Raw genomic sequence first — 25,443 nt, 5'->3', positions numbered from 1 at the left:
TTTGTGCTCTCATGTGACTGTTTTATTTATTTTTGATTAAAGGTTCTGTCCCGGTTCAGACCCGGTTCAGATTCGGTTCTTCTGAATCGGGAAGCGATCACTCAGGAGCCACAAAGGTCCAGATGGTTCTTCAGCTCGGGTTGAACCACAGAGACTCTTCCAGGTTGAAATCGGAACCGGATTTGACCCGATCGGAGCTGGACTTCAGCAGCGCTACGTGAGGCCGTGTTGGATCAGAACTTTGGTTCTTCATATTTTCAGACAGAACTTCTTCTGTCCACAGCAACATGAGGAGTTTATTTAGGCAGCATTTAGACCAGAGGGAGGAAACAGCACCACCGTGTGGCTCAAAGCGTCACCTACATCTGTTCGCTACTCCGCAGTTTTCAGAGGTAGAAATCTTTACTAGTTTCTACAGATGATCTCAGGTTTTAACGGCTGGGATCAAACACCGATCCATCTTCTTCATTTTTACTGATCATCATCATCATCACATGACACAAACACAACAGCATCCACATGTAAAAGCCCTAAAAGATTATAGCACCACCAGTAAAATAAATCTGTATCAAACGTTTGGTCAGAGATTTTAAAAAAGGCACAAACTGACACCAAAACACGTCACATGACAGCTACAGGTGGAGATCAGACGTTTCTCCACGGATCTACAGAGAACAGAAAACCTGAAACACACACAGGGTTTCAGCCAATCACAGGCCTGGAGGCTCGGGGCCTTCATCAGAGGAAGAGGAGGACTCAGTGGCACCGCCACACCAACAGGCTGAGGAGAAGAAGAGCAGAGATCCAGATGTCGCCATGGTTACCAGCCTCAATATTCACTTTTAGTAATGAACATTTAATACATTTTTCCATCGTTATAATAAAATAAAATGATAAAAAATCATTTTTCACTATCAAACATAAAATGATCCTATTGCGTTACACTCGGATCACGGCATGTTTCTGAAAGCTGCTCCGTGTTTATAATCAATTATTATTATCAATGTACTATTATTAACCCCTTAACCTGCACCAGAACGCCGGGATGGGCTGAGATTTACGGGTTCGGACCGCCGGGCCCGTTATGATGCTGCTATTGGGTCCGGCTAGATCGACGTTCTGGCTATAAACCCAACTGCTCAAACTCTAAACCCGAGAAAATCAAAGGCAGAATGGAGCAGCGGAGCTGCTGGTTCTGGTTCTGGTTCTGGTTCTGGCCTCTTTTTTTACAGTAATATGTACAAGTTACATAAACAGTAACTAAAAGAACGACGAGGCTTCAGGAAGGTTGGATGATTACAGGAGAAACTCTACAAACTGAATTCATCTTTATTGAAACATGAAGAGACGAGAACAAAAAGTTCAATTTGGGTTGAAAGTTGTGGATATTAAAATTAATGTTAAGTTTATAACAAAGACTATTTTTGGAGTGTTTAAACAGAAAATGTAGTTTTAAAGTTAAACGTTTCCAATGTTGTAAAGTTATCTTTGTGAGACCAAATGACCATTAGGTGATATTTACAGGGTAACTAACAGGACCCGGTCAGCTACGACCCGGTTCTGACCTGCAGTCGCTGCCTCCGGCGCTGATGACGTATTTGTCGTCGCAGGAGAAGCGAACGTTGGTGACGTGAGCCGAGTGGCCGAAGTAGCGCTTGTGCTTCGCCTGCAGGGACAGAGAGAGGACGGGGTGACGGGTCGGCCTGGTTCTGCCGGGTCCGGTTCCGGTCAGACTCCGTCTCTTACAAATTTCTCCGGGCAGGGAAAGTCGAAGAGCTTGACGAGGCCGAAGTCGTCTCCGGTCACCAGGTTGAGGCCGGCGTGGGAAACGCAGGCGCAGGTGACGTCTGCCTTCTCGGCGTTTCGCGGCCAGACGCCCAGAACCTCATCACCGAACATGCTGCAGAACCAAGACAAACCAGAACCGGTCAGAACTGGACAGAACCAGTCAGAACCGGTCAGAATCAGTCAGAACCGGTCAGAACTGGTCAGAACCGGTCAGGACCAGTCAGAACTGGTCAGAACTGGTCAGAACCGGTCAAAACCGGTCAGAACTGGAGGACTGCAGCTAACATTTGTCCCCCTTCTGTCCAGACATGTCCAATAGGGAAGCTGAAGAGGACTGGGGTTTGTAGATTGTGTTTCTGGTGGAATCTCAGGGCGCCATCTCCGTCAGGGGGAGGAGCTGCTCATGTTTCACAGGATGATGAATGTTATGTTTCTGTTGAGAACTTTGTTTTCCTGCTGCCTTCAAAGCAACATGAAGCCTGTCTTCTCATTGGCTCCTCAGCAAGCCTATCAGAGTCATGGGGAACCTTCAGGTTTGTCCAGAACCAAGTCAGACATCAAGCTTTCCAACTACACGCACCAGATGGATAGAACTGTTACTAACCCACCAAACGCTGCATTTCCCAACCTCAGCGTCAGTCTTACCTGGTCCAGGTCGCCCAGGTGATGCGTTCAATGACGTGCAGCTCTGTGACGATCTTTCCTGAGGGGACCTCATGGACCTGACGAGTGTAGGTGCTGGTGGACACCTGACAACCAGGTGAACATGTGAACTATTAGAGGCTGCAGAGATCAAACACCCAAACCTGGAACCCAGATCACCTGGATGTGTTTGCTGTCAGCAGAGAAGTCGATGTGGATAACGAAGCCGGGGATGTCCTTACAGTAACCGATTCGGTTGAGTGACGGGCCGAGAGTCAGATCGTAGAAATCTACAGCACTTTCTACTGAACCCACTGCCAGGAACCGGTTATCTGGACTGAACCTGGACCACAACAAGCCTCAGAGTTTCAGACACCACACAGAGGAGTTCAGCTCTAATGCACTGCCTTACTTACCGGATGTCCTGGATGGAGACACTGCGGTCTCTCTTTTTGCCCCAGACAGTGAGGGAGTTGACCAGCAGCACGATGAACTCGCCATTCTCCATGCCGATGGAAACCATCTCCCCATTGGGGCTGTAGCATGTGCACTTGGCAGGGTGACCCAAACTCACCTTGTTCAGGAGTTTCTAAAGCAGAAGAACAAATTAGTTTGCGCTGCAGGAAATCTGACGGCTAGACTGGACCCTGGAGGTCAGTACCTTGTCAGCCAGATCCCAGATGCGTATGGTCCCATCATCACTAGCAGAGATGAAGACGTCTTTGAAAGGATGCGATGCTAAACCCCAGATTCCCCCCTTAGTGTGACCGTTGATCATGGTGTTGGAGGCAGCATTCTTCTCTCCAACCTCGATGATCTCCCCGTCTTTGGTTCCCACCAGAATCTTACCCTGCAGCAACCAGAGGCAGAAAAGATTAGAGGTTACAGAAGATTAGGACCTTTGCTTGAGCATGGCAAGATAAGGTCAGGTAATTATATAGCAGATTTTCAGCAACAAGGCAGTTCAAAGTGCTTTATATGAACTACAAACAAAATAACAAACCAAAAGGTAAAAGCTATATATTGGTTCCCCATGTTTAATAAGAAGAAGTTGTCTAATTTATAAACTAATAGAAATTTTCCTGGATCTTAAATTTGTTCTAACTAATAATAATTAGTAGAATGAAATGACAACATTGGGAAGGATATGTCACACATAGCAAGATACGGCTCAGACATGAAGCCAGCAAAAGGCGGTGACATCACAGAGTGAATCTGTTTGCTGTGTCTGTGTTGCATGTGTATGACCAGGAAACCATGCAGCTCGGTCTCCCAGGCAACAGTCTGATATGATGGCGTTATCTAGAGCCAGTCCTTGGGAGCGCTCTGCTCCAGCCACACGGAGGATTTCAGAAGGAAGTGAGGAGAGAAGGAGCGTTACGCTCACTAATCTTCCAGGAGATGTGAGATCGCCAGCCAGTCCAGACACAGAAAGCTTTAAATGTTAACCTGCCCTAAAGTCTCACCGATACATCTCTGTTCATCCCAGTCATCCAAATTAGTGTGGCCGTTCCACTGAACCGGAATCAGCAACTTCTCCAGGATCGATTCCTTCCTGCTAGAGTTTCAGAGTCTGCAGCTGAGCTGCGAGTCTCAGCAAGAATCACATCCAACCTGCATGTCAGTCTGAGTGTCGCTAGTCGGCCCAATCCGTCACCAATTTGTGGACATGCCAGGTATCTGCCAACTCCAAACAGGAATCCTGTTATCAGGAATCCAAATAAATCCAGGATATCTCCCTCTGGGTGTGTCCCCGTAGGACAGGAGGGCTCTCCTCTGTCCAGTCTTTGCCTCGAGAAAATTTGATCAACTGCACTGAGAGCAGCTGACCAGATCTATAATTTGTAGATTTGGAGGATGTGCAAAGAAAGGCTTCAACAAAGCAACACAAAAACAAAGCAAGCAGGGAGAAGATGGGAGCAGAGTGAAAAAGAGTCCGCCTTCACTGAGAGCAAGAGAGAAAGGCCTCTCTTGTCTAAAGTCATGGGCACGATGAAGCGACTGTCCTTACATTCTTAGCATTGCCTGCCGGTCAGAAGCAGACTGTGGGCCTTACCTTCCCTCTGCAGACGGATCGAACGTTCTCGACTGGCTGACCGGTCTCCAGCTGAAAGGCTCTGCAGCGCTTCATCTCCTGGTCCCAAAGCTTCACAGCTCCCCCCTCTTTGGTCCTGTGAAACAAACACCCTAATGGAGTACACAACCTGCTGCTCTGCAGGCAGAGTTAGTCTTTCTGAATAAAGGATCTGGCCTTCATATCCTACACTGACAAACACAGAGCCAATGGGACTAACGGCTGGATCCCAGAACAATGAGGATGCAGAGGAACTGGACCAGTTTTAGGTCCTCAGAGGTGTTTCTGTCTTCTAAAGTATCTGCAGAACATTGATGATAGCCAGGGGTCTTGTTAATAGACCAGATTTAATGAAATAAGAAAATCTCCACAACTCATAGAGCCATGTGTAAAACAACATTATGATAACCTCCTGACTGGGAAAGTCTCAGTACCCTGACTACAGCTCTAAAGCTCAGTTCCTTACGGCCTTTCCTTCCCTCCAGTGACGATGAGTCCGTCCCTCAGCGTGGTGTACATGGTGAAGACGGGACCGCTGTGCGCCTTCGCCACCACTCGGACCAGGAAGTGCTCCCTCCAGACGTACACGTCTCCGTTTATTGCACCAGTGAATGTCAGATTATTCTGGGAAGAAAACATTGATTTACAATAAAACTAAAACTTGGTAGACATAAATGGACTACATGTAAGTAGGACTTACAGCACCAAAGGCGACAGACAGCATGGTCTGCATGCGGCCGTCCTCCACCGAGCCAATCACACCTTTCTTATACATGAGGGAACCACCAACCAGTGTCCAGAACTTGATGTGTTTGATTCCCACCGACACAAACTGAGTGTCTGAGTCGGGTCTGAACTCGACCACAAAGATCCGCTCAGAGTGACCGCCTTTACTGGTCACCTTGCTGCCTGCCATGGAGGTAAAGGGTCAGGTTGTCCGCGCTTCAGACGCAGCAAAAGCAAAACAGGTAGCGTTTCTGCTCTACTTCAACAGATGCTTTTTTTCTAACTGCAGTTGAGTTTTCAGATGTTTAAATGTGAAATCAGGCAGCAGAGAGATGCGTCCATGTTTCCACCTCCATAACTTACCTTCCTGCCATCTCCACACCGTGATGGTGTGTTCAGGCTCCACCCCCACCGACAGCAGTAACTTCCCTGTTGCACTAAAGTTGACATAACCTACGCCTTTAGCATGGGAACAGCGCAGGATGGACAGAGTCTGCTTGGTCATTGCATCCCACACATGGATGGATGGAGCAAGACCTGTGAGAAGACAGAGAACCAAAGTCAGAGCCTGTAAAATCTGGATCTAGAGTCACAGAACTTGTGCTGGAGTCAAGGAACCACCCGATCTAGGAATCCCAGCAAGGCCTTAACTTCCTTGTAGCGCTAAAAATGATCTGTTAGTTAAAGAACAGATCCTTCTGTACTGGACCTTCTGATTATCTTCTAATTGTGGAACATTAACAATCAAAGTTTACAGGATATTGAAACCAGCAAATGATGACCCAACCACTAGGAGGTTGAGGGGATCCAGGTTTGTTCTGTCACTTCCTGTGACCTCGTGGTACGTAGCAGATTGCTCTCGATCTTGATTCTCTCAACCTGACCTTATTTCTTAATACTGTGCCACCTTTTTATTTTCAATCACTTTTAGTCTGTAGTGGTTTTATTGACCAGTAAGTGGACATAGGGAGGAGAGAGAAGGGGAAGATATGCAGCAACTGGCCTGGGACCAGGACTCTAACTGAGGGCTGTGGCCTCTGACCTCTGACCCGAGCCGCCCGGTGCTACTGGGACGCTTCACAGTTAAACAGTAACTTCTGACAGGAGACAGGAGTTTGTCCTGTAACCCGTAGGTTGCTGGTTCAAACCCCGCCCCACCAGCAGGTGGTGTCAATGCCTTGCCTCTGTCAGAGGCCCCAAGGCGGCAGTAGCTAACCACCATTAGCATGTGAATGTAGAAGCTGGTTCTGCCCCAGAAGAGGGCAGGAATGCTGACTCAGCACCGTAGCCAGAAAGCAAGGCAGGATCCAGATCTCACCGACAGAGTGGGGACAGTGAGAGGACAGAGTGGGGACAGTGAGAGGACAGTGGGAGGGACAGAGTGGGGACAGAGGGAGGACAGTGGGGACAGTGAGAGGACAGTGGGAGGGACAGAGTGGGGACAGAGGGAGGACAGTGGGAGGACAGAGTGGAGACAGTGGGAGGACAGAGTGGGGACAGTGGGAGGACAGAGTGGGGACAGTGAGAGGACAGTGGGAGGGACAGAGTGGGGACAGAGGGAGGACAGTGGGGACAGTGGGAGGACAGTGGGGACAGTGGGAGGACAGTGGGAAGGACAGAGTGGGGACAGTGAGAGGACAGAGTGGGAGGACAGAATGGGGACAGTGGGAGGGACAGAGTGGGGACAGTGAGAGGACAGTGGGAGGGACAGAGTGGGGACAGTGGGAGGACGGAGTGGGGACAGTGGGAGGACAGTGGGAGGACAGAGTGGGGACAGTGGGAGGACGGAGTGGGGACAGTGGGAGGACGGAGTGGGGACAGTGGGAGGACGGAGTGGGGACAGTGGGAGGGACAGAGTGGGGACAGTGGGAGGACGGAGTGGGGACAGTGGGAGGACGGAGTGGGGACAGTGGGAGGGACAGAGTGGGGACAGTGGGAGGACGGAGTGGGGACAGTGGGAGGACGGAGTGGGGACAGTGGGAGGGACAGAGTGGGGACAGTGGGAGGACGGAGTGGGGACAGTGGGAGGGACAGAGTGGGGACAGTGAGAGGACGGAGTGGGGACAGTGGGAGGACGGAGTGGGGACAGTGGGAGGGACAGAGTGGGGACAGAGGGAGGACAGTGGGGACAGTGGGAGGACAGTGGGGACAGTGGGAGGACAGTGGGAAGGACAGAGTGGGGACAGTGAGAGGACAGAGTGGGAGGACAGAATGGGGACAGTGGGAGGGACAGAGTGGGGACAGTGAGAGGACAGTGGGAGGGACAGAGTGGGGACAGTGAGAGGACAGTGGGAGGACAGAGTGGGGACAGTGGGAGGACGGAGTGGGGACAGTGGGAGGACAGTGGGAGGACAGAGTGGGGACAGTGGGAGGACGGAGTGGGGACAGTGGGAGGACAGTGGGAGGACAGAGTGGGGACAGTGGGAGGACGGAGTGGGGACAGTGGGAGGACGGAGTGGGGACAGTGGGAGGACGGAGTGGGGACAGTGGGAGGGACAGAGTGGGGACAGTGGGAGGACGGAGTGGGGACAGTGGGAGGACGGAGTGGGGACAGTGGGAGGGACAGAGTGGGGACAGTGGGAGGACGGAGTGGGGACAGTGGGAGGACGGAGTGGGGACAGTGGGAGGGACAGAGTGGGGACAGTGGGAGGACGGAGTGGGGACAGTGGGAGGACGGAGTGGGGACAGTGGGAGGGACAGAGTGGGGACAGTGGGAGGACAGTGGGAGGGACAGAGTGGGGACAGTGAGAGGACAGTGGGAGGGACAGAGTGGGGACAGTGAGAGGACAGTGGGAGGACAGAGTGGGGACAGTGGGAGGACGGAGTGGGGACAGTGGGAGGACGGAGTGGGGACAGTGGGAGGGACAGAGTGGGGACAGTGGGAGGACGGAGTGGGGACAGTGGGAGGACGGAGTGGGGACAGTGGGAGGGACAGAGTGGGGACAGTGGGAGGGACAGAGTGGGGACAGTGGGAGGACGGAGTGGGGACAGTGGGAGGACGGAGTGGGGACAGTGGGAGGGACAGAGTGGGGACAGTGGGAGGGACAGAGTGGGGACAGTGAGAGGACGGAGTGGGGACAGTGGGAGGACGGAGTGGGGACAGTGGGAGGGACAGAGTGGGGACAGAGGGAGGACAGTGGGGACAGTGGGAGGACAGTGGGGACAGTGGGAGGACAGTGGGAAGGACAGAGTGGGGACAGTGAGAGGACAGAGTGGGAGGACAGAATGGGGACAGTGGGAGGGACAGAGTGGGGACAGTGAGAGGACAGTGGGAGGGACAGAGTGGGGACAGTGAGAGGACAGTGGGAGGACAGAGTGGGGACAGTGGGAGGACGGAGTGGGGACAGTGGGAGGACGGAGTGGGGACAGTGGGAGGGACAGAGTGGGGACAGTGGGAGGACGGAGTGGGGACAGTGGGAGGACGGAGTGGGGACAGTGGGAGGACAGAGTGGGGACAGTGGGAGGGACCCAGCAGGTCAGGTGGAGAGAACACCAGATCCAAGGTGAGGGTTAACAGGAAGGCCAGAAACAATAAAATCGTCACTAACAGTTAAACTGCAAACAGGAAGAGGAAATGTTCATTCAGATCAGAACCATCAACAGATAAATCATTCAGTTCACCTGACAGAACCCGGTCCAAACGGGGCAGAAACAGAACCAATCCAACCATCAGTCAGTTCTACATGGGGAACTATCGGCCCAGGTGTGCTACTGCCACAAGCTGGCAGGGGGCGCTACGCAGGAATGCTGCTACTTCCTGTCTGCCACCATCATCCTGATGAAAACACTCAATACAGAACCTGGTTCTGGTCGGGTTCTGTCACTTATTGGGTCAGAACAGGAAACTACAGGCTCAGACTGATGGTGAAACCAGAATCCTTTGGAAAAATCTTAATCGTTACCAGAACCAGGATCAGAACCAGCAGAACTCGGTTCTGATCCTGCAGCTGAGAGTCCGGTAAACTTTAACATTCGGAACCGTGACCCATCTGAATCTAATCGGATCAGAATAACTCTGAAATAATAAATATTTTATTACTGCAGGTTCTGCAGCGAGTGTTTTCTGAGCCCATGAGAGCAGATCTAGTCAGAACAGACTCGGGTCGGACTCGACCCGGACCCTGACCACTGGTACTCACCGGACACCTCAGTCTCTACGCACCGACAGCAGAGCAAACAGAATCATGTGTGTGAGTGATGATGAGCACGGTGAGGAAGGTAGAGGCAGCCTTACCTGGCAGGTCAGAGACGTCACCTGGTGGCGAAGAGAGGCGGTGACAATGAGGAAGCAGTGGAAAAGAAGGAAAGGTGTGATGGACCAAAAGCAGCCAGTCATGCATGAAAGCAATGTGCAGAGGAGCTAACAGTCTGACTACACCCTCTGACAGGAGGAAACAACTACCACACACCTGGCTCCCTCTGGTGGCCTTACACTGCTCTGCAGCCGGACTGGAGGAAAGCCGGGTCGTAGCAGAAACTGGGCGCTTGTCCAAGACAGAATCCCGGACAAGCCCCCAGTTTATGTTCTGTTGGTTCTCCATTCCTGCAGCTTCAAATGAAGACTGAACTCTTCGATAGATTGCAGGTCCTACACCTTTACAGCTGAGCTTGGTTCACCTGGGAACCTTCAATGGATGGTCCTGTGAGCTTCCACCAGAACAGACCAGAACGGACCCAACCTGCAAGAACTTCTAGAACTCAACCAATAAGAACCTGACCTGTAAGAATCTGAGCTGAAAGCATCTGACCTAAATGAACTGGATCTCAGAGAACCTGATAGGATCTGAAACAACTTTATAATGAGCTGCTTCAGAACCAAATGAAATGAGCTGAGATGTTTTCCAGATTGTGACATAAAACCAAACATCTCTGCCTGTTATTAACGTCCCAAACAAGTTCATTCATACTTTTATTCAGGTGTTCGTGGGGTTTCCTGAAAAGGTTCTCCCACTGTGTGATGGAACCAGCCAGTGATCTTATCATGATCATGAACCAGAACCTTCTCTGCTACGCTACTCCTACCCGAGTCACAGGTACGACCACCTGAAGGTGAAGGTTTCTCACACTAACCGATCTGTCCAGTGGCGATGATGTTCTGGTACTTTGGGTGCTGGTTGACCGTCAGACAGAGAATGTCATCTGTGTGTTCCAGGTAGAAACTCTGAGTTCCTGTCAGGACAGGAAGCAGGAAAAATGACCTCATGAGCAACATTGGCAGTGACTGACGGTAACTGACTGTTCTAATCACCGGCAGACAGATTCTGGATGACGACAGCAGCGGCGGTGTGGAAGACGATGTCGGCGCCGTCGTTGAGGTAGTGCAGGTTGTTGCGGCAGTCGAAGCCTCGGTAGCCGAAGACGTGTTCCAGCAGCAGCTCCTAACAGACGCAGACAGCAGTTAGAGCCGATGTCAGGACGTGTTGGACGTTTGCAAGCAGAGGCCCTGTGCCGACCTCCACCGCTTTCCTCTTCTTAGTCACATTGTCCTTCAGCAGTTTGTCGGGCAGCGGGACGGCCCGGCTCACAGGAGGCCTGAGCAGGAAGAGCAGCGTTAACAACCAACTGCACCTGAACTCATCAGGAGGCCTTCAGGTTACCTGTCCTCCAGAGGAAGCTCTCTGTGCTGCAGGTGGGGCTTGGTTCCTGTCATGCTCCTGATGCTTGCTGAGTAGATCTTAGTGATATAGTCCACCACCTTCTCCCTAGCCACATCACTGTCGTACCCTAAAAAACAGAAATTCACCAATTACTGTTTCTCAGACAATCCTACTCACTCTGGATGGCGGTCCTTGGCCCTGGCTGCTGAAGGTCGCTGTTGTCCTTGACCAGAACGTTACCATTCTCAGAAACATCTTTGCAGTGGTGGACACGAGTCCACAAATCTGCCAATGAGCCAATAGCCTCCTGACTAGCATAGTTCCTTTTTGTCCTCTGTGGAGGACATTTCTAAACCCCCCCCCTGCATTCTCCTGAATTCATTCCTTTTGGTATCTGGAGACATTTAGGGCTTTTCAATGATGCCACATGTGAAGGGGCCATAAAAATGGCATTCATCAGTAGTAACACATTTTATGGGAAGAGACAAAGTAAGAGCATAAAACCTTTTATTACCTTACAAAGACTTAAACAAACCATTTAAACCATTTAAACAAAATGGTGATTGGACAGTAATTTTTTCCTGGTAGTCAGGAGGATAGAAGAGCTACTTTTTCATTTGCACTTGGGCTAATTTTGAAAATGTGAGATAACAAAATTCAACTATAAAACTGAAATGATGAGTGAAAGGCCCGTTCCAAAGAATCACTTCCTGAAGTGTAAATTGTACAGGTAGGTGTGTAATGACAGATATGACCCTGCTGAGGGCGCTATGCTATGATGTAGCACATGTGTTACTGATACATGGTGGGTAAAATATGCTTGAAGTTGGAATCAGCTAAATACCATGTTGCTGTAGCGCTTAGCATTAGTGCAGCTAATGTTTGTGATTAGGTCTTTAGGGTTAGCACAACTAGCTTTTTAGCTAGTGGTGGCTACAACGGCATCTCTAAAACTCAAATCAACCTGAGAGCCTCCAACAATCTGAGTGCAGAACCAGAGAACCAACCAGCCAGACGTTCACTAGATGTTACCTCCGTCCTCCTCAGGGTCATCGTCCGACTCCTCGCTGTCCACAGCTTTGCTCTCCTTGTGGCCCGGCGGCTCTCTGGTCCAGATCATCAGCGCCGTGTCAGCTCCGCCCACAGACAGAAGCACTGCATCATCATTGGACCAGCGCACGTTTGTCACATTGGTGCTGTGACCCACATACTTCTTAAACTTAGCAAACTGACCCTGGGAGAAGAGACTGAGGAGATGAACAGAGATCCTCCAGGAAAACCAACTTTGGACTCTGTCTCTGGACTCACCCGAGACGGGAAGCTGAACAGTTTGACGAAGCCAAAATCATCTCCTGTGGCAAGAAGTTTGTGGTCTCTGGTGAGCGAAGCAGCGTTCACAAAGCTGAATGACGGCCATATTCCTTCACAGGTGGGACCCAGAACGGATGTCCAAGTGGCCCAGTCCATCTTCTCAAACTGGACACAGAAACAGCACTATGACCTCGGGGAACAAACGCCTCTGAGAAAACAGAGACCTGCTTTCTGACCTCCGAGACGCTGATGTTCTGTCTGCGTCCTCGTGGAGCCTCAAAGAAGAGCTGATCTTTAGCTCCGGTATTCACCTGGAGGAGTTTACCTGTAGGGAAAACATTAGAATGAGATGTTAGGTTGGGACCTTGAACAGCAGGTAAAGATGAGGACCAGGGAAACGTCAACATCTGAGGCTAATTAAAGCAGGTGAGTCCACCTCTGGAGTCCCAGTCGATGTGGGTGATGAAGCTTCCAGCTCCTTTACAGATTCCAACCCTCTTACTGGTCAGGATGTTGTAGATGTCCACAAAGGAATCATGGGATGCAACAGCCAAATACTTTCCTGCATCTGTGAAACACCCCTGACACATTAGGACCCAGCTTCAACACCTGTCACACCTGTGTAGTGCGTTCAGGTACCTAAGGAGAAGCGGATATCTGAGATGAGCTCCCTGCGGTGGTGGAAGGTCACCATGTCCTCCAGGGTGTCGGCGTTCACCACCATGAAGCTGCCGTCGTTCAGACCGACTGCCAGAGCTTTACCGTCTGGCGAGAAGGTGCAGCACCGCCCACCTGGCAGGGGACACAGAATACAGGTTAGCCAAGTGAAACTAGCATAAAACCTGCGCTTACCTGAACAGGTGTCACCTTTCTTCAGCTTACGAACAGCAACCATCCTGTGATTGGTCGACAGCTCCCAGATCCTCAGAGTTTTGTCGTCACTGACAGTGGCACAGACAGGAAGTAGAGGATGGGCTGCCAACCCCCACACGTCCCCCTCCATGTGACCCTGAACATAGAGGTACCACAGGTGAGACACACAGGTGAGGTACCTGAGAAGAAGTGGATCAGGGAGGAAGGACTGATGATCATCTGGGTTTTCCAGTGAAGGACAGAAGCAGGAAGGAAGTGTTGAGGTGTCTTCAGGTCTGCTGGACGCCTACAGACCTTCCCAGGAACCTGAGATCTTCAGGCTACGGTGGCTGCTACAGGTCAAACCGTCTCCTTCCAACAGTAGGATCTCACCAGGGATAGTCTCTCTGTCTCACCTGAACCAGCAGCGTCATCGGCCCGCTCTTGTCTATCTCCAGGATTTCCCCGTTCTTGGTCCCGAGCAGGATGTGACCGTGACCCAGAGTGATGGCTCTGATGGACGGGTTGTCCTCCAGCAGCAGACCTGCTCAGAAGGAAGACATCGTCAGTCCAACAGCAGAATCCTCAGGAGGGGAAGCTGTGGACGCCAGAGAGGACACCTTTGGAGGACGGGGACAGAGCTGCCCTTTTGATGGCGTAGGTTTTCAAACATCTCTCAAACATGTCGTCCCACAACTCCACAATGCCGTCCTTTCCTCCGGTCACAAAACCCTGACATGAACGCAACACAAGACGACTTTATTTATTAGGTCCTTTCAAACAGTAAGACAATCCGAGGGTCTCTATGGGACATCAGGCACATTTTTAACAAAAACCTTCATCTATGAAAGGTTTTTGCATCAAACAAGACGATAAAATACAGATATAAACTCCATGAAAGAAACAAACGGTAGTAGCCTTTAGGTTCTGATCATCTCAGGTTTTCATGCAGTTTGTTCCAGATCTGAGGAACAGAGAAGCTCAACGTTTCTCACCAGGTTCTGGTACTGATAACACTGAGGAAATGGGTCGCTGAAGACCTGAGGGGGGAGGGGGGGGTAGGTAGGTAGGTAGGTAGGTAGGTAGGTAGGTAGGTAGGTAGGTAGGTAGGTAGGTAGGGTTGGATGCGTCACCTTGTCCAGGGAGCACATGGCGAACACGGGTCCGTCGTGAGCCTTGATGGTCTTCATCAGTGTCGTGTCCTTCCAGATGTAGACGTCTCCATTGGTGGCTCCAGAGAAGACCATGTCCTCAGACCGGCCGTAACATGCTGACATCATGGTTTCCTGCTTCCCAAGGTTCCCAAAAATTCCCCGTTTAAACGTCAGACCGCCTCCTAGTTGGAGAGAACAGACGGTGGATCCTGGCTCCTTGTGTCAGGTTCTCAGGTCTCCATCTCCTGCAGACAGAACCTTTTCTAAAGCGAAGACAGGAAGCATACCTGAGTGCTGCCAGAACTTGATGTGTTTGATTCCCACAGTAACCAGCTTGTCCATCCTGAAAGGGTTGCTTTTCACCACAAAGATTTTATCTTTGTGGCCCCTGCAGGACACAGGAGGACTTCAGTCAATCAGGCAGAGACATGTCCATCTGCAGAACCCGGCCTGATGCTGGAGCAGATTAGACTATAACCTGAAGCCACCTCTACTCCACCTCTCACTGCTGTGGCTAACAGGTGAAGGTCAGTTAACTGCCCTGGTTTCAGACCCAGTCTGCATCAGACCTGGGTCCAGGTGTGCCTACCTGGCCTTAGCCAGCCTCTCTCCTTTCTTCCAATCCCAGATGACGATGGAGTGGAACTCGTCGATTCCCACCGAGACTAAACTCTTTCCGTCCGCTGGGACAGAGACACAAAAGGACACATTAGGGTTGGATATGGAGCAGCAGGAGGTTTCGGATGTCCCAGCCAGGGTCTCCATGACAACTCCAAGGAACCTACAGACAGCAGGCTGGTACCGCTGGACGATGCTCATCAAAGCAGAGCTGAGCTGTGTTTGGTTCAGGAGCTGGAGGTGAAGTAGCTGAAGCCACCTGCTGGTGAAAGTTTCATGGACAAGGACTGCCACCTGGTGGCGCTGGACTACAGACCGCCCAGGGCCTGGATGATCTGAACTCTGGGAGTTCTAGGGCCGGCTGGTTGGTTCTGTTCGTCACCTTTATGGACAGCATGTGACGGTGGCACCAGGAACCTGACGGTCCCCGGGGCATATGGATTGGTTTAAGATCCAACTAAAGATGTCCTTCAAACACTGAAGGGACATGTCCATGGAGATCTTTTCAGTAAATTCTGGATGAAAGTGTTTTAGCCTTAATGTCCAAATTCAGTCCAAACAAAGTCTGAATTGGTTGTTCTGTTTCATCACATTTCAACACCAGAAGTTTTCATTTACCTTTTCACTAGTTGAGGTGGTCAGGACACGTCCCACTGGATGGAAATGTTCGCTTTACTGGACATTATATGATCTCTACGTTTGATTGGAGGAACTCCAGATGAAGAGTTTGTGGGGAGATTTGACTGACCTGTAAAGTCCAGAGCACAGATTCCTTTGCTGTGGTGACCTTTGACCAGAGACAGGCACTTCAAGGTTTGGATGTCCCAGATGTGGATGGCTGGGTCTCTGCCCACCTAATGACAGAGACGGCCAATTAGAAAGCCTAAAAATGTGTCCCAAAACAAGCTGCTCTATGATTGGCTGGCCGTACCTGAGCGGATGCCGCGTAGTCTTTGAGAGGATGAACGGCGAGGCTGAGGATGTCGTCGTCGTGTCCGAGGTAAAAGCGCTGACTGTGCTGCGCCCGGTGGTAGACGACAGCGACTGCGGCCACATGGAACACCACCTCCCCCGTCTGGGTGTAGAACAGGTTGTTGCGACAGTCAAAGCCACGGTACCTGCAGCCAACAGGAAGTAGGAAGTCACAGGGGCTGTGATGAGCAGCTCATTAAAGCTGCTGGCGTTCTAAAAACTGCTCTTAATGTGGGTCTAAATGTGAGCTAATGACGGAAACTTTGTGGATTATCAGCTCCAGTCAACCTTTTTCTCTCTCTAAGGTGTTCAGGTGAGTGTGGTTTACCTGTAGTCCCTTCATCATAGGGTTTAAATCAGCAAATTAACACAAAGGCACAGAGATTACTTGTTGTATCTGATTTAAACCTCAGGAAGATGAGCGGACATGAACAAACTGTGTCTTCAAAGAGAACGTCTCTGTATTTTTGCCCCACAGGTCTAAATCTGGTTCCAGCTCCAGTCCTTCAGAGCTACCAGCCAACACCGGGTTCCAGGCCTCTGCGGAGCTGCAGGTCAGGTTGCAGGTGAGAACTCAGGTGTGCATCAGAAAGCTGCAGGATCTTAGCTCTCCTTACTGGAGACCTAATCTAAGCTGAGGTAGAGACCGTTGGCTCATGTAGACCCTTTGCAACTACGTCACCTAATCATGTTGCGCCCTTCACTGCCATGTCGTTGGAAGTGAGGAACGGGAATTTGTTTTCCCAAATTGTTTTTGCCAGATTAGCCATGGCTTCTACTGCTTCAAGTTAAGCTAACTTACTTTAGTTACTTACCTTGTAAAAAACAAACATGGGCAACCTGGTGTGTTCACTCATGGCTGCTACCATCGGCATCTTCTTTCCTTGGTTTGCATCCTTATCGGTTTGTGCAGCCAACTGATCAGCACCTTACAGCCATTTCACCAGTGAATCAGCAAAATAAAAATGATATTAGGCGGCCAACTGTATAGTTTGGACAAGCTTTAGAGGAGTTAAAGCATGCCAGATTGTTTTGCTGCCCGTCATGGCTTTCAGGTGCAAAGGGTCAGTAAACCTTGCTCTCCTATGCCAGCAAGGTTTATTAACCTATAACTGACATGTTTGACTGTTTAAACTTTTTTACCCGTGAACGAACTGTAGACGAAGCCCCTCCTCCGGTGCTTTCTGTCTCTTCAAGGATCCAATCAGCTTCTTCTTGAGCTGTGACAGATCCTCCTTGTACACCTGGAGACAGACACTGGTGGGTCAGACACACAGACAAGTCATAGAAAGGTAAACGCCGTTTGTTCCCTTCTCACCTGGCGATCATAGTTGGTCTGAGCTTCCTGTTCGATGTCCGAGTCGAGCTCTGGAACGTCTGACACATCTGAATCTGACTCGCCACTGTTGGAGTCGGCGTACCCCTCTGAGAAATCAAGACCAGAAAACAACAACATGCTCCCTTCAGGGTGCTGAGATCCTGCAGATGGTTCTGACGGGTCCTTTTGGTCTCAATGTAAACTTTCGTGGATCCTTTGATCAGTAGATGAGGTAAAGGTTTAATCTACCTTGAAGAAGCGGCTCCAGAACACCGTTCATTACACCTTCAGGAAGGAACCTCCATTGGAAGACCGCGTGGTCGGCGCCACCGGTGCTGATGACCCACTGGAGGTCATTAGACCAGCGAACATTAGTCACATGGGCAGAGTGACCGATGTACTTCTTAAACTTGGCCCCTGTGTCAGGAAGCCGTTGTTAGAAACTCATGTATTCATTCAGGAAATAGCCCAGAAAATTCAGAACCAGGTCTAAAAACTCAGTCAAACCTTGAGTTACCAAATGTTCCTGATTGAAGGAAGATGCTAACCTTTCTTCAGGCAGGGGAATCTAAAGAGCTTGATGAGACCCAGATCATCCCCGGTCACCAGCACAGCACTGCTGTAGTTGGCATGCACTGAGTTCATATTGGTCACATTGGAGTATTTGGGCCAGATTCCGTTCACCTCTGGTCCGATGGTACCGGTCCAGGTCATCCAGTGGATCCCCTTTGCTTCTTCTTTAGGAACGAGTTTTCCTGCTGCAAGACCAGAACACACACATCCAAAACCAACCCTCGGTTCAAACAACTGGGATGCAACTAGGGTTTTAGAACATATTGATACCAGTTGTAACGACCTGCCGGGTTCAAGATTTATCAGGCTTCTTCAAACTACACCTGACCAGTTTGGACTCTGAGATAAATACCTGGCATCCTGTAGAAGAGCCGCTCGCCGGCGCCGTCGTTGGTCTGCAAGAAGCGGCTGTCGACAGACCAATCCAGATGGGTGATGAAGGAGGTGGAGCGGCTGCACTCTCCCACCTTCTTGAAGCGCTGAGCAACGGCGTAGATGTCCACCAAGCCGTCGTTAGAGCCTACTGCCAAGAAGGAGCTATCTGGAGAGAACTTCAGCTCGTGGATGACCTCCTTCCTGTCCTTAATATGCACAACCTCGGTCATGTCCCTGCAGAGGAAGAGGTTTTACCGACCATTAAACCCGCCTTGCCATTGCAGCTGATGAAGCTGATGAGGCAGCAGTAACTCTAAGGACAAATGAGTGAGAGCACCTGACTCGCAACACGGTGAACGAACCGTCCCTCATACCAAGAGCAAGCTGGGAGCCGTCATTATTGAAGGACACGCTCCTAACCGACTCCTCCATGTTGCAGCGTGCCAGCAGGGTGTGGTCTGGTAGACTCCACAGCCTGACACAGATAAGACGAACAGGTGAGACCCAGATGGGGTTGAATCAGACAAGGGAAGACAACAGTGGAGAGTTTTAGTTCAAACCAACCTGACTGAGCGGTCGTCACTCCCGGTGACTGCCACTGGCTGTTTGGGGTGCAGGTCCAGCGCCCAGAGCTCACCCTCACTGTGTCCCTGCATCAGCAGAACTGGCTTGTCCCGGTCGCGAACCATCACCTCAAAAATCTCACTGTCCTGAGTCCCAGCCAGAATCCGGTCTGCTTTCCAGCAAACACTGCGAACTGACAGTCCTGAAAAAGAAAACACCTGACACTGAAACCAATCTAAAGCTGGGTTATACCCGGAACCAGACCAGTCCCTGGGTACACCTGGGTACCGTGGGACTGACCTGTCGCTAGGACGGGGGCTGACCTTGGATACACGTGGAACCAGTGTACTCAAAGTACAAGTAGGTTCCTGGGTACTTGTGACTAAATTTCAGTGGGTGAGCCCTACCAACCACAGGACAAGGTGACAACACCTCCACACCTTTGTAGCCCTGCTCGGCCTCCCTCAAGTCAATCTTGGTGATTGGTTTGAAGTCCACATCCCACAGTCTGATGCAGCCGTCGCGTCCTCCAGTGGCGAACCCTTCCTCACAGGCGTGCATGCTGAAGATTCCTGCCTGCACAGTGAAGCATGAAACAAGCCAGACTTTAGAAACAAGCTGGCTCTGCTCTAAAGATGTTGGAGTGTTAGTTGGTACCCCATGTGCAGCCTGGACGGTCCGGATCAGAGTGATTCCTTTCCATACGTAGATGTCTCCGTTCAGAGCTCCAGAGTAGGTCAGCTCCTCTTTGGCTGCAGAGACACACAGGATGGTCTGCAGGTCGCCCGTCTTCCCAAAGATGCCTCGCTTCGGAGTCAGAGCGTTTCCACACAGAGTCCAGAACTGCAGTCAGGAGAGAGAACACCTTCAGAACCGGAAACCCGTCTTAGATATTCAACCTCACAAACACAGTCGGACTCAATCACCTCCCTGCTGCACTGACTCGCATCTGGTCATCACCTGGATTTTACCACAAACATCAGGACTCAACTGGACTCCATGTGACTGGGTTGAATAAGAATGAGAATGAACTAGATTGGTTCTTGTCCAATTCGGACCACTCTGAAGTCTAGAACTGGTTCCGAGTTAGCCAAAACCTTTTTGTCCCGTCTGTCTGACATTCAATCAGGCTAAATGGTTCCTGGTTCAGGTCAGTGGGAATTACAAGAATGAGTTCTCTCTGCTAAAGGCCAGATGATGATGATGTCATGGGTTTTTAAGCTTCTGATTGGTTGATCTACAACTTCTGAATGAAATGGAGAAACTCCTATGGATGCATTTTAAGGCAACGCCTGAAAGTCTCTGCCTCCTTGTGTGACATCATGGAAAATAAAAAGAATGAGCCCAGATCTCAAGAACAGAACCAGAACCAGAACCTTCTCCGGTCTGGTTCTTTCTTGGGTCCAGAGAGTCGAAGGTTCAAAGTTCATCTGTTCAAAGAGTTACGTCCAAGTCTGAACATCATGGAGACGGCCAGCCATGAAGGAGACTGGTTCTGTGAGCCAGAGGTGGACCGGTTGGACCTTGTGAAGGTGCTGTTGAAGCTAGCAGAGTCATTATCCCCAAAGAAACAAGTCTTGTACCAATGTGGGCTGGGAGGCCACTCAGCGAGGAAGAAGCCGTGAAAACAGGAGAAAGCACTTAAGCCTGAGAACATCATCCCAGCGGCAGGGGAAGCATCATGGTGAGGAGCTGTTTTACTGCAGGACGGACGGGTGCACTTCACAAAATAGGCAACATCACGAGAAAACATTGAAGTAACATTTAAGTTAAAGCTTGGACACAGACAGGTCCTCCAGATTCACAATGTCCCTCAACGGAGCAGCAGATTAGATTCCAAATGACTGAAGGACAACAACGTGGAAGGATAGTCGTGGAATTAAGTGAAGTTCTGTCACTATTGTGTCTTTCAGCAGACAGAACTCTGACCTCTAAGTGTTTAGTCCGATTCATGTCAGAGCCAATAAAATGGTTTAACAGTTTAATGTCTTCTGGAAGTTTTCACCAACACTGAAAGATTTTATGATTCACGATGTGTGAGCTGCAGATCCACTGCGGCCCTGTGGGGGCGCTGTCTCACCTTGATGTGTTTGACTCCACAGCTGACCAGGCGGCTGGTCTGGAACGGATCCCAGCACACGTCAAAGATCTGTGGGAGGAGCAGAGCGTTACGCACCCAACCGTTTCCAGAACCTTCAACCTCCCACAGTCCTACTCTGTCCGAGTGTCCGGTTGCCATGGCGACGACCCGCCCTCTTCTCCAGTCCCAGATGCACACCGTGTTCTTGGCGTCCAGTCCGACTGAGGCCAGTCGCTATGACGACATACATAAACCACGCAGGTGACGTACCTGAGGGCAGCTTCGGTCATAATTAGTATTCATCCTCTGGACTCCGCCCACCACAGAGAGGGGGCGTGGCTTTACCTGTCCGTCTGAGTCAAAGGCAAGGCAGGCGACTCCGTGGGTGTGGACGTCCCTCAGGATGGAGACGGTCTGCATGGCGTAGGTGTCCCAGATGCAGATGTACGGGTCTTTCCCCACCTGACCCGTCGCCACCTGGATCTTATCCGGGTGGATGGCCAGGCTGCGGACAGAACGAGTCACTAAACCCACGTTAATCTGAACAGCACCACGTCCTAACAAGTAATTCATCTTCTCTCCACTAGAGGCAGCGTGGAAGCGGCTCAGTGACCCGAAGGCTGATATCAACAGGGACAGAGTGTGTGTTCACTGGCATAACACACACACACAGACACAGACACACACACACACACACACACACACACACACACACACACACACACACACACACACACACACACACACACAAATATCCTGAGGTGCAGGGGTGAAAGTAGTTTTAAATTCTTGGTGGTACTATGACAAAAAAAAAGAATTACTACAAAATAAAGCTGTATTTCCTCCTTCAGCCCACTGGCTGCCATGTTGACACCTTGAGATGCCATGAGACCTAAATCCTGAACATCATGGCATGGAGAGATCCCAGTTTTCCATGTCTGGCATATAACCATTCATTTTATCTTTTAAACTGGTTCTACTGGTCCTGTGTCCAGACAGAGGGATAATCAGTAGCCCAGCATCATGACCTGCTTGTTCTGAAGATCCTGCAGCTTCTCTTCCTAACATGGCGCCTCCTCACCCTGACTCTCATACTGACAGGAGGAACCACAGAGCTCTGTTAGGTTAAAGCTCATCTTCTGAAGTTGGGATGTTTTTCCTCCAACAGGTTCCAGAGGAATCACCTCAAACCAGATGTTGGATTTTATCTCACTGTCATTTGTGAATGTTTCTCATTTTCAACAGTGGAGCTATACAGGTTGAAAAACGTTATTATTTTGGAGAAAATCTCATCAACATCAATGTTTCCACTAAATAAGAGGCAAAAAAAAGTTTGATAAAGTAAAAGCCTCTCAGACTCTGAGCTCAAAGCACCAAACTATTTTTTATATTACAATTAATTTAATTTCACATAATTATGGCTGTAGAAGCCATTAGTTTGTTAAATACTTAATGAAACATATTTACCGTGTTTGATGTTTGTAGTAAATGACTATAGTCACACAGATCGAGGTCATTAGTCCAAGTTTGTGTTTATTGAACGTTCAGAAACTACAGCGGCTGTAAAGGTCAAAGGTGAAACAACCTGAACAGGTGATCAACTCTAAACCAGTCGCACATTTTTACTCTGTCTCTGTCATTAAAGCACACCGTTGCCATGGCAACCTGCTGCACTCCACAAGCCGACCAGTTTACATTAAAACAAAACATTTAGTCCGTTATGGTTTCAGGTTTCCAGGCTAGATATTTATGTTGCATCATTAATAACCTCATGAACACAGAGATGGTTGATTGGTTGATTTTAATCTCTGCTCGTTATTAATGGAACTGAAACGCACAGAATTGCGCAACACCTTGTTGAAACAATAATTACTGAGATTATTATTGTTGTTGGATCATTAATTTGAACACGTTATGTTGATTTTGTTGTTCTTTAATAAAGTTCTGAACGTTTTCAGCCAATCAGAGGACCTGCTGCTCTCAGCCAATCAGAGGACCTGCTGCTCTCAGCCAATCAGAGGACCTGCTGCTCTCAGCCAATCAGAGGAGCTGCTGCTCTCAGCCAATCAGAGGACCTGCTGCTCTCAGCCAATCAGAGGAGCTGCTGCTCTCAGCCAATCAGAGGACCTGCTGCTCTCAGCCAATCAGAGGAGCTGCTGCTCTCAGCCTCCTGCTGGTTCAGTTTGTCTCCTGAGACTCAAACCTTCGTTATGTCGTGTCGCTCCGCTGTAGTAAAGATCAGTTCAGAAACGATATGAAATGAGAACAGAAGTTATTTATTAACTGATTGTGTTTTAGATCGTTCTTGAAAACCAGCCAGTCACGGCTGAACTGTTGAACCCACTGATTTTTAGCAGACAGCCTCTAGCAGCTGCTGCGTAGCCCAGCTAAATCTTTTAGGGGTAGCAGCACCTGCCGTACCCCGCCCCCCCTTTACTTTCACCCCTGCTTAGGTGGAAGCATAAGTGTGAGTTCATCCAGTTGGGCTCCGCCCCTCACCTGATGATGTCATCGTTGTGACCCAGGTAAAACTTCTGGGTGTGCTCGCGGGTGTTGTAGACCACGCCCACCCCGGCCACAAAGTAGACCAGCTCCTTCCCCGCCGTGTAGAACAGGTTGTTCCGGCACTGGTGGCCCCGGTAGCCGTGGACCCACTCCAGCCGCAGCTGGCAGCGCGGCGCCGTTTTGTCCGACATCCCGCTCTGCTGCTAAGGATGCTGGGAGCAGTAGTCCCTCTCAGAAGTGCTTCTAACTGAGCAACCTCCAACTACACTTCCCATAATGCCATTCTGCAGCCTCCTGATTGAAGTAAGCGCAGCAACGGTCAACAAATCGTCCCATAAAAAGCAGACGGTTCCTTCAGGCTGCCGCCATCATGGCCGCCAACATGGCCGCCAACGTGGATTCTATGGTTTCGTGTCTAGAAGATCAAACCTCAGCTGGTTCTGCTGTGAACTGATTCCTTGTTTCTGATTGGATGGAAAGTTTCTTCATATTTAAAAAACAATAATAAAATATATAAATATATATATCGGATCGTTCTCTACACAATGATCCGATTCTGTAGAGAACTGTTCGTGAATCGAGGAAGAATCAGAGTATATTTATTGATGGATTCATATTTTATCCTGATGTTCGGAGCTGCAGCTGTTTCAACATCTGCTGTTAATCTGATCTGAATCCAGTTCGGATCAAAATCGGTTCAAACCGCAGAACCGGTTCCTTTAAAGATCCGGTTGGACCTGGCAGAATCCAGCGGCTCTCTGAACTGTTCCTGGGTCAGTGATGCGGATCGGTTCAGCCCACCGGGTCTCGATCAGCAGCGGATCCGAACCCGACCAGAACACAGGATTAAATCCGCTGATGAGTCCGAAGGCTGGAATCAGAGAAAATCCCTCCGCCGTCTGCTCAGCGTTAAATCCGAAGATTACAGAACAAATCTGAACCAGCAGCCCGAACCGGCACCGCAGCGAAAGGTTCCGCTGGAGCAGGCCGCCCGACAGGCACCGGCGGCGGGTCCGAAGGCCACGGAGAGCCGCTGGACCCAAAAACAGGAGCAGAGTGGGAATACTAACGGGAATCTCAGGAACCGCGGAGCAAGTCAGGCTGGAACACTGGGAGAGGGACTTCCTGTGGGAACTTCAAAATAAAAGCAGCTGAAACTATCCATCCTACCAGAACCAGGGGCGCCGCCAGGAATCCTGGGCCCCTGACTAAAGACCAGTTTGGCCCCCTGTGCAGCTGCTGTTCCAACGTTTTGAGTCTAACTGACCCATAAAAAGCGTCACAGTTTTAAAGGCTGCATCTGCTTTGCTTTGTTTGGTCCAATACTGATAATTAGCTCAATATTTACTGCTCATGAGTTTAACATCCAACAGTCCACATCCAGGATGCTGGTAGGTTGTTAATGTTTTCTATTAGTTTAGATACTGAAACGTCTCCATGGCAACAGTCTATAGCAACATGCAACATACACATGAAGCAATCCAGACTTCTAAACATGCTAGTAGCTGCATTTTATTCAAGCTGCAGTTTAACAGCTATGCTAGCTGCAGCACAGCTCTGTGCTATGCTAGCTGCAGCACAGCTCTGTGCTATGCTAGCTGCAGCACAGTTCTGTGCTATGCTAACTGCGCTCTGTGCTATGCTAGCTGCAGCACAGCTCTGTGCTATGCTAACTGCAGCACAGCTCTGTGCTATGCTAGCTGCAGCACAGCTCTGTGCTAAGCTAGCTGCAGCACAGCTCTGTGCTATGCTAGCTGCAGCACAGCTCTGTGCTAAGCTAGCTGCAGCACGGCTCTGTGCTATGCTATTTGCAGAATAGCACAAATCAAGGGGGAGGAAGGATGAGCAGCACCACATGAGATTGTGATTGACAGCACTATAACTCTCCTGCCTCTGATTGGTTGTTTCTAGCACTGAGAGAAGGCAGAGGAAATAGATTTTTTACAGATTACCTCTCATATCATACTGTCACAACATGATGACAGTTTTAACAAATATGTGTAAAAAATGTTTATATAAAATACTGCAGCTTTAATTTCACTCAGGAGGGACGTGGGTTAGAGCTGCTGCTGACTGACTTGTTAAGTGGTCAACATATTAAGTGAATATGTTGGTAATTATTTTCCTTAATTCATTAAATGCTAGTGAAATGGAGGCAAACAGTAGTTTGTAGCTAAGCTAACTATGCTAAATGGTTGATAGTCTCAGTCTACTCACCTCTCTTGGAGAAAAACGGTTATAAATTAACACTCTTGTCTTTTTCTCTCTCTCCTCTTTTTGAAAACCTGATTTTC

General features: G+C 49.8%; 1 protein-coding gene across 7 annotated transcripts; it reads right to left on the bottom strand.

Moving 5' to 3' along the window:
* Positions 1–24,264, bottom strand: LOC103471700 (echinoderm microtubule-associated protein-like 6). 7 transcript variants are annotated; one of them, XM_008420890.3, is made up of 42 exons: positions 23,144–24,261; positions 20,990–21,149; positions 20,780–20,878; positions 20,645–20,713; positions 19,222–19,407; positions 19,005–19,140; positions 18,565–18,766; positions 18,338–18,475; positions 17,978–18,234; positions 17,601–17,810; positions 17,302–17,469; positions 17,053–17,159; positions 16,878–16,978; positions 15,694–15,880; positions 15,511–15,616; positions 14,734–14,827; positions 14,432–14,532; positions 14,124–14,326; positions 13,611–13,722; positions 13,407–13,534; positions 13,006–13,147; positions 12,778–12,930; positions 12,575–12,706; positions 12,375–12,463; positions 12,136–12,303; positions 11,860–12,061; positions 10,828–10,954; positions 10,684–10,762; positions 10,479–10,608; positions 10,301–10,399; positions 9,465–9,485; positions 5,594–5,767; positions 5,205–5,413; positions 4,971–5,128; positions 4,487–4,601; positions 3,092–3,280; positions 2,847–3,019; positions 2,611–2,773; positions 2,434–2,537; positions 1,747–1,900; positions 1,566–1,666; positions 1–781 (listed from the first exon to the last, which is right to left on the bottom strand). In XM_008420890.3, the coding sequence occupies exons 1-42, from the start codon at positions 23,338–23,340 to the stop codon at positions 757–759; spliced, it is 5,868 nt and encodes a 1,955-aa protein (XP_008419112.1). In that variant the 5' UTR covers positions 23,341–24,261; the 3' UTR covers positions 1–756. The 7 variants fall into 7 exon arrangements, with proteins under 7 accessions (XP_008419112.1, XP_017161062.1, XP_008419120.1 ...); XM_017305573.2 differs by having other exon boundaries at positions 12,778–13,147; XM_008420898.3 differs by lacking the exon at positions 9,465–9,485.
* Between the last annotated feature and the right edge of the window lie 1,179 nt (positions 24,265–25,443).

The sequence above is a fragment of the Poecilia reticulata genome, chromosome 1 (assembly GCF_904066995.2).
Source record: "Poecilia reticulata chromosome 1, P_reticulata-male-v2, whole genome shotgun sequence".
In the NCBI taxonomy this organism is placed as follows: domain Eukaryota; kingdom Metazoa; phylum Chordata; class Actinopteri; order Cyprinodontiformes; family Poeciliidae; genus Poecilia; species Poecilia reticulata.
This window is presented reverse-complemented; position numbering and strand designations above follow the sequence as displayed.